Source organism: Oncorhynchus tshawytscha, linkage group LG03 (assembly GCF_018296145.1).
Source record: "Oncorhynchus tshawytscha isolate Ot180627B linkage group LG03, Otsh_v2.0, whole genome shotgun sequence".
Lineage (NCBI taxonomy): Eukaryota > Metazoa > Chordata > Actinopteri > Salmoniformes > Salmonidae > Oncorhynchus > Oncorhynchus tshawytscha.
Genome location: NC_056431.1, coordinates 55,411,026 through 55,424,459, shown reverse-complemented (window position 1 = coordinate 55,424,459; position 13,434 = coordinate 55,411,026). Strand labels below are relative to the sequence as shown.

The following is a 13,434-nucleotide window of genomic DNA, read 5'->3' as shown; positions in this document are numbered from 1 at the left end:
GAATAATGCACTTCTATGACATCGCTCTCATTGTCTGTTCCTCAGAAAAACCTGGAATTCCCGTGCAGCCTGTTGTCACAGAAGTGACCAACGATTCTTGTCTTGTATTCTGGAAACCACCAAAAGACGATGGAGGTGCAAAGATAAAGAACTATTTCCTTGAAAAACGAGAGAAGAAACAGAACAAATGGATCACTTGTACATCCAATAATATCCATGAGACACATTTCGCTGTAAAAGGCCTTCTTGAGGGCTTTGAGTATGAGTTCCGTGTGAAATGTGAAAACATGGGTGGTGAAAGTGATTGGAGTGAGGTGTCAGAGGCCATCATTCCCAAATCAGGTCTCACAATGAAACCTCCTGTCTTCAGAGAAGAAATGAGACCAGAAATGATTGTGAAGTTTAGATCCAATGCTACATTTGTCACCAAAATTGTTGGACATCCCATCCCTGCTGTGAAATGGTATAGGAATGGCAAAGAAATTGTTGCAGATGGTACCAAACTCAAATTGCAAGAATTCAAGGGAGGTTATTACCAACTTGTTATTGCTAATGCCGAGGACAGCGACGCAGGTGTCTATCAAGTCAGGGCAACAAACCAAGGAGGATCCATCTCTACAACAGTGAATCTGACTGTTGAAGGTAAACATTTTTGATAGGCTGATGAAAAGTATTTTAAGAGGACATTTTGTGTTAAACATACGTCTTTTGATAATAAAACAAGTTTGAATTCCCTTACATTTTATAAAAAATGTAGGTCATTTAGAATTGTATATATATATATATATATATATTATATATATAAGTATTGATATACGCAATTCATTTATATTATTTATTTTCTCCTCCAGTTCCTGCCAAGATCCACCTACCTCAAGAACTGCAAGGCATGGGAGCAGTTCATGCTGTAAAGGGTGAAGTGGTTACCATTAAGATTCCAATCAGTGGCAAGCCCGACCCTCAAATACAATGGCAGAAGGGACCAGAGATCATGGGATCATCTGCTCACACTCAAGTGATTGTCACAAGATCATTTACTTCACTCGTCTTCCCCAAAGGAGTTCAGAAGAAGGATACAGGTTACTATGTAATCACTGCCAAGAACAGATTCGGAGTTGACAAACAGACCATTGAAGTTGCCGTGGCAGATGTACCAGATCCTCCTAAGGGCATTAAAGTCAGTGAAATCACTAGAGATTCCATCACTCTAACCTGGAGTCCTCCAGAAAAAGATGGCGGAAGCCCTATCATTAACTACATTATTCAGAAGTGCCCCACATCAGGTGACAGGTGGATCCGCGCAGGCCAAACCAACGAGCCTAAATACACCATGATCGCTCTGTTTGGCAAGACGAAATACCAGTTCCGTGTCATTGCGGAGAACCAGTTTGGTCTGAGCGATCATTCTGAACCAACTGAGCCTGTTACAACAATAGAAGATAAATCCGTTATCAGAAACTACGATGAAGAAGTTGATGAAGCTAGAGAAATCACCAAAGAAGAGGCACCACATTCATCAAAGATCAAGATGGTGGCTGCACAGTACACAATTTCTGAAGAGCTGGCACGTGCCGGAACATTTGGCGTTGTTCATCGCTGTGTTGAAAACAAGTCCAAGAAGACATTCATGGCCAAGTTTATCAAGATCAAAGGTACTGATCAGGAGCTAGTTACTAGGGAAATTGAGACACTCAATCTCTCTAAACACAAGAACTTCATATACTTACATGAGTCTTTTGACAGTTTGGAAGAAATGGTCTTGATCTATGAGTTCATCTCAGGTGTAGACATCTTTGAACGACTTGGCACAGGCAACTTTGAGCTCTCAGAACTGGAGATTGTTAGATACCTGAGACAGGTGTGTTCAGCTCTGAAGTTCTTGCACAAACTCAACTATGCTCATTTTGAAATCAAACCTGACAACATTGTCTACACCACAAGAAAGAGCACAAATATCAAAATTATTGAAATGGGCCAGGCTAGATTACTGACTCCTGGAGAAAATATCAGAATCAATTTCACTGCACCAGAGTATTGTGCACCTGAAGTCCACCGTCATGGACTTGTCAGCACTGCAACTGACATGTGGTCAGTTGGTGTACTAACATATGTGCTCCTTAGTGGACTTAACCCCTTTGCAGCAGAATCAACCACAAAAATGATTGAGAATATCTCAAATGCAGAGTACATCTTCGACAGTGAGGCTTTCAAAGAGACCAGCCTCGAAGGTATGGACTTCTGTGACAGACTTCTTTGTAAAGATCTGAAGAAACGTATGACTGCTCATGAAGCTCTGGAACATCCTTGGCTTAGATTGAAGCTCGAGCACCTCAGCAAAAAAACTATCAAGACATTGAGACACAGAAGATACTACCAGACGTTGGTGAAGAAAGAGAGAGAGACAATTGTCTCATCAGCTCGCGTTGCTTTCGGTGGTGGCTTCAGAAGTTACAGAGGTTATGCAGTTGGCAAAGTCAAGATTGCGCACCGTACAGAAGGTCTGAGAGCCGGTCCAGTCATGCATGGATCTTCAGAGGAGGGTGGACATGTCAGATTTGTTTGCAACATTGAACATTATGATGAAACCACAAAAGCAACTTGGTACTTTGGCACCCGCCAGTTAACAGCAAGTCACAAATATGAAATCAGCTACATCAATGGAGTTGCTAGCATCTACGTCAAGGAAATTGAAACATCTGACGATGGTGTCTACAGATGCAAAGTCATCAGTCAGGACGGTGAAGATAATGCCTATGGAGAACTCTTTGTTGAAACTGTGAGATGCTACCGTGAACACTTCATTGGACGCTCACTCACAAAGAAGAGAAAGCTTGATAAGCAAAGACTTATGCAGAGACCACCAGACTTCACTCTGCCTCTATACAACCGCGCTGCTTACATCGGTGAAGATGTTCGTTTCGGTGTAACCATAACAGTGCACCCAGAGCCAACAGTAACTTGGCTAAAGGCTGGTCAGAAAATCAAACGAGATGATAAGAAGTACACTTTCATTAGTGACAAGGGTCTTTATCAATTGATGATCCACAATCTTGACCTTGATGACGATGCTGAATATACTGTTATGGCCCACAACAAGTTTGGTGAAGACAGTTGCACAGCACGTCTTACAGTGACACCTCACCCTGTTAGTGAAGACACCATGAGGCCAATGTTCAAACGGCTGTTGGCTAACGTGGAGTGTGTAGAGGGCCATAGTGTCCGCTTTGACTTGAGAGTCTCGGGAACACCTGCACCAATCTTGAAGTGGGAGAAGGATGGCAGGCCACTGGAATTCAACCAACAAATCACAGTTGTTCAAGAGGATGTAGACTATCACGTTCTGCATGTCAGAGAAACTCTTGTTGAGGATTCAGGTCTTTACAAAGTTACCGCAACAAACTGTGTTGGATCAGTGAGTTGCCAGGCTACACTGAAGGTGGACCGCATTACATACAAGAGGAGAGAATATAAGAGTGAGGTGGAACAACAGAAATATGTTCAACAACAAATTGACAAGACACTGAAAATGGCGCAACGCCTTTCCACCACTGAAGTTACTGGACTCAACCCAGCGGCTCAAGAGGCGTTGAAACACGCTGCAGACATATACAAGCCGGCAGTGAGCACCAAACACTGTGAGGGCGAATTTGATATCGCAGAAGAAAAACCATTTGTACATATCGAGGAAAGGAAACTTCGCATGCCATATGAAATTCCTGAGTCACGTGTCCATGATGCAAGTGCTCTGGATGAAGACCTGTTGATTAAACACTTTGTACCTTTGTCTGACATGAAGTGGTACAAGAAACTTAGAGATCAGTATGAAATGCCTGAGCGGATGGAGAAGATTGTACAGAAGAGACAGAAACGAATTCGTCTCTCCAGGTGGGAGCAATTCTATGTCATGCCCCTTCCTAGAATTACTGACCAGTACAGGCCAAGATGGCGTATCCCGAAGCTCACGCAAGATGACTTGGAAACAGTAAGACCAGCAAGACGGTCACCTTCTCTTGGATCCGAGGCATCCTTCAGGTCAAGAAGATGCTCCCTTTGTGATATGAGTGATGAAGAGCTTCTGCAGCCCATTGATGATTACCTGTCAATGAAGAAAACTGAACAAGAAAGGCTCCAACTTGAGGAGGAGCTTGAACTTGGCTTCTCTGCCTCCCCACAAGGCAGCCCTGTCCGGTTTGAGTTGTCTGCTCTGCGTCATAAAGAAAGTAAACATTTAGCAAGAAGAGAAGTATCACAAGTAACCGAGCACAAGATCAAGAGAACAAAAGTTGCACAGTTCTTGAGGAGGAGAAGATCACTGTCTCCTACATACATTGAGCTGATGCGCCCTGTTTCTGAGCTTATAAGAACTCCTCGCCCACGGCCTCTGGAGCCAGAGGAGATCATCGAAAGGAGATCCCCCACCCCTGAGAGGACGCGTCCACGCTCCCCCAGCCCCCCAGCTTCAGCTGAGAGATCCTCCCGCTCATCCTCAAGATTTGAGAGGTCAGCCAGATTTGACATCATGTCCAGATATGAGTCAAGAAAGGCTGCACTGAAATCTGAGCGCAAGTACCAGACGGTGACCCAAACACCCTTTAGCCTCGACCACGCCCCACGTGTGACTGTGAGAATGCGTTCCCATCGTGTCCCATGTGGTCAGAATACGAAGTTCACTCTGAATGTCCAAGCGAAGCCTGTTGCTGAGATCCAGTGGTTTCATAACGGACAACTGATTCAAGAAAGTGAGAAGTTACGCTTCACAAACATGAGTGGAGTGCTGTCTATACAGATCCGTGATTGTCAGGCAGAGGACAGTGGCACATATCGTGCTGTTTGTTCAAACTCAAAGGGAGAAGCGTCCGACTATGGTATCCTTGATGTTTCTGGAGGTGAATTCTCCACATATACATCACGTCGTAAAGATGAGGATGCTCCACAACCATTTGTTCCTGATATCACAAAGACAGACCATTACCACATATCATCCTTCAAGGCAGCTTCCTCCTCAGCAACACATATGGAAGTGAAAGAAAGTAAATCAAAGTTAACTGAATCACGTGAAACATATGACCGATATGATTCATCTGAACGATTTATTTCTGCATCTGAAAAATATGCCGCATCCGCGAAGTATGCATCAACTGAATACTTATCATCTGCAGCATCCTTATCATCAGCATCATCTGATAAGTTTCGATTGACTGAAAGATACGTGTCGGGTGAAAGACATGCATCGTCTGAAAGATCTGAAACATATTCTTCAACTGAAACAAAAATGAGGGCTATGGAGGCGTCAGAAATTGAGCAAGTGACTGTTCATAAAGTTAAGTCAACTCTGGCTGCCAGAATACTGACTAAACCACAGTCTGCAACAGTCAATGAAGGAGAGACTGCTCGATTCACTTGCGACATTGATGGCGAACCAGCACCAAGTGTTACATGGTTGCATGAGGGACGAGTAATTGTATCCTCTCATCGTCTTATGGTATCTACCACGCAGTACAAGTCTACGTTTGAAATTTCCTCTGTACAATCGTCTGATGAAGGCAGCTACACACTGCTGGTTGAGAATGCTGAGGGCAGACAAGAGACTCAGTTTAGTCTGACCATTTTCCGAGCAATTGTCGAAGAGGAGGTTTTTGTCTCAATAAAGTCACCAGAGCCTGGATTCAAGTCTCCTGAACGAGTAGCTTCACCTACCAGTGTTCCCCAAACCCCAACCCCATTAATCAAGTCTCCAGAACCAATCACCTCACCTCCTAGGGTGAAGTCCCCTCCTCCTGTCAAGCCTCATGAACCAATCACCTCGCCTCCAAGGGTGAAATCCCCTCCACCAGTCAAGTCTCCTGAACCAATCACCTCGCCTCCAAAGGTGAAGTCCCCTCCTCCTGTCAAGTCTCATGAACCAATCACCTCGCCTCCAAGGGTGAAGTCCCCTCACCCAGTCAAGTCTCCTGAACCAATCACCTCGCCTCCAAGAGTGAAGTCCCCTCCTCCTGTCAAGTCTCCTGAACCAATCTCCTCCCCTCTAAGGGTGAAGTCGCCTCCTCCAGTCAAGTCTCCTGAGCCAATCATGTTGCCTAAGGGAGTGAAATCACCTCCCAGAGTCAAGTCTCCTGAACCAGTTGTCTCGCCTCCAAGGGTGAAATCCCCTCCCCCAGCCAAGTCTCCTGAACCAATCGCTTCACCAAAGGTAGTGAAACCACCTCCCCAAGTCAAGTCTCCCGAACCAAAGGGTGTGAAGTCACCTCCTCAAGTAAGATCTCCTGAACCAAAAGGAGTGAAGTCACCTCCTCAAGTCAAATCTCCTGAACCAAAAGGAGTGAAGTCACCTCCCCAAGTCAAGTCTCCTGAACCAAAAGGAGTGAAGTCACCTCCCCAAGTCACCTCACCTAAGAGAGTAAAATCTCCACTAACAGTGAAATCCCCAACTCCTAAAGCTCCAAAGATTATCCACCAACTCACAGCCAAAGCCTCAGAAGACACAGTGAGAATGTCCTGTGTATCTGAAAGCAGCGTGAGAGAAGTTGTGTGGTACAGGAATGGAATGAAACTGACACAGAGCAGCCACTATGAGTTCCATATGTCTGTGGATGGACATTGTTCTCTCATTATCCATGACCTCTCTGAGAACGACCAGGGAGAATACTCTTGTGAGCTCATTGCAGAAGGAGGAGTCTCTACTAAATCTTCATTCTCATTTGTTGGCCAAGTGTTCCAATCCATCTACACTAAAGTCACAGCTTATGTGCAGCAGCACATGGCCATGAAAGGTACGTTTTGCTGTAAAAAGCAAACCTCTTGATAAAACAAAATTCTGTACGAATTCTATACAAGTCTGTATATTCACATTTCTAATGGTTCTTTGTCTTTTTTCTTCTATTTAAGTGAAAACTGAACAGGTATCAATGAGTCAAAAAGAGGCATCTATGGCTTTAGCCTCCCATACAAGTTCAGAACAGGTTGTTAAGAAAGAAATCCATGGAGGAGCTCAGATGATGATGATGGGGGAGAGTGCTGCTCTTAGCAGCATGAAGGAAAGCTTCTCTTCCCAATCAGTCCACATGGCTTCTTCATCTTCTATGCATCAGGAGACATCTTTCAGCAGTTCCAGTATGGCCAGTATGTCTAGCATGGCTGCCATGGCTGCTGAAATGCAGATGGAAACCATGTCTCTATCTAGCATGTCTTCCATGACATCTTCCCATGCCATGAGCTCCAGCAGTATGACTGAAATGATGAGTCACTCCCACCTAGAGGGGTCCTCCATGAGATCTATTGCACAGGGTATGCTAGGTAAGTATCTCATACTGTATATGCTTATGACATACAAGTCTTACAATGCATTATAGCTACATCATAATGCATTAAACCTTCAGGCTTTAAGTAAAATGTTACCCATATTTGTAGTAGTGCAGTTGCTAAGCATTTTTTTATTTGTGTTCTAACAGGTGCGACAGGGGCACCAAGAATCGAAGCTCTCCCAGAGGACATCACCATTGAACTTGGAAAGGTTCTCACCGTGGCCTGTGCTTTCTCCGGAGAGCCCACCCCTAACATCGAATGGTCCCGCGGTGGAAGAACCCTGCCCGGTGAGGAGCATGGTGGTAGGTTCCACATCGAGACCTCAGAGGACCTCACTACACTCATCATCACCAGTGTGAAAAAAGAGGATGCTGGAGCATACACACTCAAACTGTACAACGACTTTGGATCTGACACTGCAACAGTAACTATAAGCATTCGATCATAAAAAACAGTTAATATAATTTATATCCTCCCCCTTCCCTACTTTAATGCCTTTTTATGTATTAATTGAACAAAAAATAATCTTACTTGATAAAGACCTTGATTTCTGTTATTGTAAATATGAACTATTTTTATACCAAACTTGACATTAATTTATGCCAAACTAGACTAAAGTCTAAAGTTGTTATAAAATGTGCCATATTGGATAATTATGACTTAGGATTTTTCATCCATTTTTTCTGTGACATGTACATAATGTATATAGCCGAATTTAACGGTTATGGAAAATGTATGAATTGTTATTTATGACAATATTAACTGAAACAAATGAAACTGAAATGTTTAAAAGGAGAAAGTTTCACATGAAACGAATACCCTGTTAAACCTGAAACTAAACTCTGTGCCTCAACAAAAAGTTGATGTCTTAAGATTGCCTCAACAGGTAGAGAGGCTCCCTGTTGAAGTTGACTAAATCAGAGAGATGAGCTGTTAGACACTGTATGTTATTACCTGCAGTGTTATTATCAAACTCCTATGAATTGTAACATGATCATAAGACCCTGAGTGCTGTTTGCATAAACCCTCATGTAAGCAGGACAACTAGGCCTTGTGTTCTGGACTGACTATGTCATAACCACCATTTAAATGACATGTTCAACGTGCAAGCGGCCTGCACTTGAGCTGAAATATTTTTTTTGTGCTCTGTTTCTGGCAAATGACTGCTTAATTGATTTTCCGAACAACATCAACCTGGCCATAAAAAAATTGAAAGTCCACCCTGCACTTTTTTTGCAGAAGCAGAGCCATCTCTTGGAGGTTTGCTTGTGTGCCTTATTTTTGTGTGTTAGCTTTAGAATTTCACCAGTTCAGTTGTCAGGCAAACATCAAGCAAGTGTACCACAGTGACACCACCTGCTGTGTTAAAAGAAAACAAAATGTATTAGCTGTTCTGCCCTGCACTTTTGTTTGATTTAAATTAGAATTATATAATTATATGCAACCTCCCTGAGTTTAGTATTGATTTAATAAAGCATGATATCAGCACTAAAATGTCTCAGGTGTTTCTGATTGTGTTCTTCATGTGCATGTACTGTATGTATGTAATATATATATATATATATATATATATATATATATATATATATACAGTACCAGTCAAAAGTTTGGACACACCTACTGAATTCAAGGGTTCATATTTGTTTGTACTATTTTCTACATTGTAGAATAATAGTGAAGACATCAAAACTATGATATAACACATATGGAATCACGAAGTAGCCAAAAAGTGTTAAACAAATCCCAAAATATTTTAGATTCTTCAAAGTAGCCCCCCTTTGTGTTGATGACAGCTTTGCACACGCTTGGAATTCTCTCAACCAGCATCATGAGGTAGTCACCTGGAATGCATTTCAATTACTAGGTGTGCCTTGTTAAAAGTTCATTTGTGGAATTTCTTAATTTATTTGAGCCAATCAGTTGTGTTGTGACAAGGTATTTTGGTATTTGGTATTTTCTTAGGATCCCCATTAGCTGTTGCAAAAGCAGCAGCTACTCTTCCTGGGTTCCACACAAAACATGAAACATAATACAGAATGACATAATACAGAACATCATTAGACAAGAACAGCTCAAGGACAGAACTACATACATGTTTTTTAAAGGCACACGTAGCCTACATATGCATGCATACACACAAACTATCTAGGTCAAATAGGGGAGAGGCGTTGTGCCGCTTTATCTGTTTTTTGAAACCAGGTTTGCTGTTTATTTGAGCAATATGAGATGGAAGGAAGTTCCATGCAATAATAGCTCTATATAATAATGTATGATTTCTTTAATTTGTTCTGGATTTGGGGACTGTGAAAAGACCCATGGTGGCATGTCTGGTGGGATAATTGTGTGTATCAGAGCTGTGTGTAAATTGACTTTGCAAACCATTTGGGATTTTCAACACATAAATGTTTCTTATAAAAAGAAGAAGTGATGCAGTCAGTCTCTCCTCAACTCTTAGCCAAGAGAGCCTGGCATGCATAGTATTTATATCAGCCCTCTGATTACAATTAAGAGCAAAACATGCCGCTCTGTTCTGGGCCAGCTGCAGCGTAACTAGGTATTAGCTTGCATCACTGAAACACACGACTGGACAATAATCAAGATTATATAAAACTAGAGCCAGTAGAACTTGCTTTTTGGAGTGTGGTGTCAAAAAAGCAGAGCATATTTTTATTACAGCCAGACCTCTACCCATCTTTACAACCATTGAATCTACAAGTTTACATACACTTAGGTTGGTGTCATTAAAACCAATTTTTCAACCACTCCACAAATATCTTGTTAATTAACAAACTATAGTTTTGGCAAGTTGGTTAGGACATCTACTTTGTGCATGGCACAAGTAATGTTTCAAACAATTGTTTACTGACAGATTATTTCATTTATAATTCACTGTATCACAATTTCATCGGGTCAGAAGTTTACATACACTAAGGTGGCTGTGCCTTTAAACAGCGTGGAAAATTCCAGAAAATGATGTCATGGTGTTAGAAGCTTCTGATAGGCTAATTGACATCATTTGAGTCAATTGGAGGTGGACCTGTGGATGTATTTCAAGGCCTACCTTTAAACTCAGTGCCTCTTTGTTTGACGTCATGGGAAAATCAAAAGAAAATCAGCCAAGACCTCCACAAGTCTGGTTCATTTTTGGGAGTAATTTCCAAACACCTGAATGTACCACGTTCATCTGTACAAACAATAGTAGGCAAGTATAAACACCATGGGACCACACAGCTGTCATACCGCTCAGGAAGGAGACATGTTCTGTCTCCTAGAGATTAACGTATTTTGGTGCGAAGAGTGCAAATCAATTCCAGAACAACAGTAAAGGACCTTGTGAAGATGCTGGAGGAAACAGGTACAGAAGTATCTATATCCACAGTAAAACGAGCCCTATATCGACATAACCTGAAACGCTGCTCAGCAAGGAAGAAGCCACTGCTCCAAAACCGCCATAAAAAAGCCAGACTACGGTTTGAAACTGCACATGGGGACAAAGATCGTACTTTATGGAAAAATGAAACTAAATCCGTTTGGCCATAGAGACCATCGTTATGTTCGGAGGAAAAATGGGGGAGGCTTGCAAGCCGAGAAACACCATCCCAATCGTGAAGCACGGGGGTGGCAGCATCATGTTGTGGGGGTGCTTTGCTGCAGGAAGGACTGGTGCACTTCACAAAATAGATGGAATCTTGAGACTGGAAAATTATGTGGATATATTGAAGCAACATCTCAAGACATCAGTCAGGAAGTTAAAGCTTGGTTGCAAATGGGTCTTCCAAATGGACAATGACTCCAAATGGACAATGACTCCAAATGGACAATGACTCCAATGACTTCCAAATGGACAATGACTTCCAAATTTGTGGCAAAATGGCTTAAGGACAACAAAGTCAAGGTCTTGAAGTGGCCATCACAAAGCTCTGACCTCAATGTTATAAAAAACTTGTGTGTAGAACTGAAAAAGCGTGTGCGAGCAAGGAGGCCTACAAATCTAACTCAGTTACACCTGCTCTGTCAGGAGCAATGGGCCAACATTCACCCAACTTATTGTGGGAAGCTTGTGGAAGGCTACCCAAAATGTTTAACCCAGGTTAAACTATTTAAAGGCAATGCTACCAAATAGAAATTGAGTGTATGTAAACTTCTGACCCACTGGGAATGTGATTAAAGAAATAAAATATGAAATAAATAATTCTCTCTACTATTATTCTGACATTTCACATTCTTAAAATAAAGTGGTGATCCTAACTGACCTAGGACTAAATGGATTAAATGTCAGGAATTCTGAAAAACTGTGTTTAAATGTATTTGGCTAAGGTGTATGTAAACTTCCAACTTAAACTGTGTATGTTTTGACAATGACAGTTTACAATCTAAGGTGACGTCAAGTAATTTAGTCCCCTCAACTTGTTCAACAGCCACACGATCCATTACCAGATTCAGCTGAGGTCTAGATTGTCAGGAATGATTTGTACAAAAAACAAGTCTCTTACAGTGGCTTGCAAAAGTATTCACCCCACTTGGCATTTTTCCTATTTTGTTGGCTTACAAATTGTAATTAAAATTAATTTGGGGGGGGTTGTATCATTTGATTTACCCAACATGCCTATCAGTTTGAAGATGCAAAATATGTTTTATTGTGAAACAAACAAGAAATAATAAAAAAAAAATGGAAAAGTTGAGCGTGCATAACTCTTCCCCCTCCGAAGTCAATACTTTGTAGAGCCACCTTTTGCAGCAATTACAGCTGCAAACCCTTTGGGGTATGTCTCTATAAGCTTGACACATCTAGCCAGTGGGATTTTTGCCCATTCTTCAAGGCAAAACTGCTTCATCTCCTTCAAGTTGGATGGGTTCCGCTGGTGTACAGCAATCTTTAAGTTATACCACAGATTCTCAATTGGATTCAGGTCTGGGCTTTGACTAGGCCATTCCAAGACATTCAAATGTTTCCCCTTAAACCACTCAAGTGTTGCTTTAGCAATATGCTTAGGGTCATTGTCCTGCTGGAAGGTGAACATATATATATAAGGCTGCTGTCATGCCCTGGCCATAGAGAGGTTTTTATTCTCTATTTTGGTTAGGCCAGGGTGTGACTTGGGTGGGCATTCTAGTTTCTTTATTTCTATGTTTTCTATTCCTTTGTTTTTGGCCAAGTGTGGTTCCCAATCAGAGGCAGCTGTCTATCGTTGTCTCTGATTGGGAATCATACTTATGCAGCCTTTTTCCCACCTGTGTTTTGTGGGTAGATGTTTTCTGTATAGTTTATTTGCCTTACAGAACTTTGGTCCATGCCTTCTGACGAGAGACGTAACAGCTGCACTGAAATCTAACAGTACAGTTCCCACAATCTTCTCATTATCAATTTCTTTCAACCAATCATCAGTCATTTGTGTCAGTGCAGTGCATGTTGAGTGTCCTTCTCTAAAAGCATGCTGAAAGTCTGTTGTTAATTAGTTTACAGAGAAATAGCATTGTATTTGGTCAAACACAATTTTTTCCAACAGTTTGCTTAGAGCTGGCAGCAAGCTTATAGGTCTGCTGTTAGAACCAGTAAAGGCCGCTTTACCACTCTTGGGTAGCATAATTACTTTGGCTTCCCTCCAGGCCTGAGGAAAAATACTTTCCAGGCTCAGATTAAAAGTATGACAGATAGGAGTCGCTATAGAGTCAGCTACCATCCTCAGTAACTTTCTATCTAAGTTATCAATGCCAGGAGATTTGTCATTATTGATCAATAACAATCATTATTCCACCTCTGCCACACTATGGGTGGTATACAGAAGATAGCCCAGTTTGGTAAAAGACCAAGTACATATTATGGCAAAGAACAGCTCAAATGAGCAAAGGGAAACGACAGTCCATCATTACATTAAGCCATGACGTTCAGTCAATGCGGACAACTTCAAGAACTTTTAAAGTTTCTTGCACCTCAGATTGCAGCCCAAATAAATGCTTCACAGAGTTCAAGTAATAGACACATCTCAACATCAACTGTTCAGAGGAGACTGTGTGAATCAGGCCTTCATGGTTGAATTGCGGCAATGAAACCACAGCAGCGATACGCCATCCCATCTGGTTTGCGCTTAGTGGGACTATCATTTGTTTTTCATCAGGAAGGACAATGACTCA

At 41.9% G+C, this 13,434-nt stretch overlaps 1 protein-coding gene across 1 annotated transcript in view; it reads left to right on the top strand.

The window, feature by feature from the left end:
• Positions 1–8,800, top strand: part of LOC112239048 (titin) — a 176,769-nt gene extending 167,969 nt beyond the window's left edge. The window contains 4 exon segments of the mRNA XM_042320092.1: positions 46–642; positions 852–6,770; positions 6,886–7,293; positions 7,449–8,800. Coding sequence (XP_042176026.1) covers positions 46–642; positions 852–6,770; positions 6,886–7,293; positions 7,449–7,750 — 7,226 coding nt within the window. The 3' untranslated portion in view covers positions 7,751–8,800.
• The last annotated feature ends 4,634 nt before the right edge of the window (positions 8,801–13,434 follow it).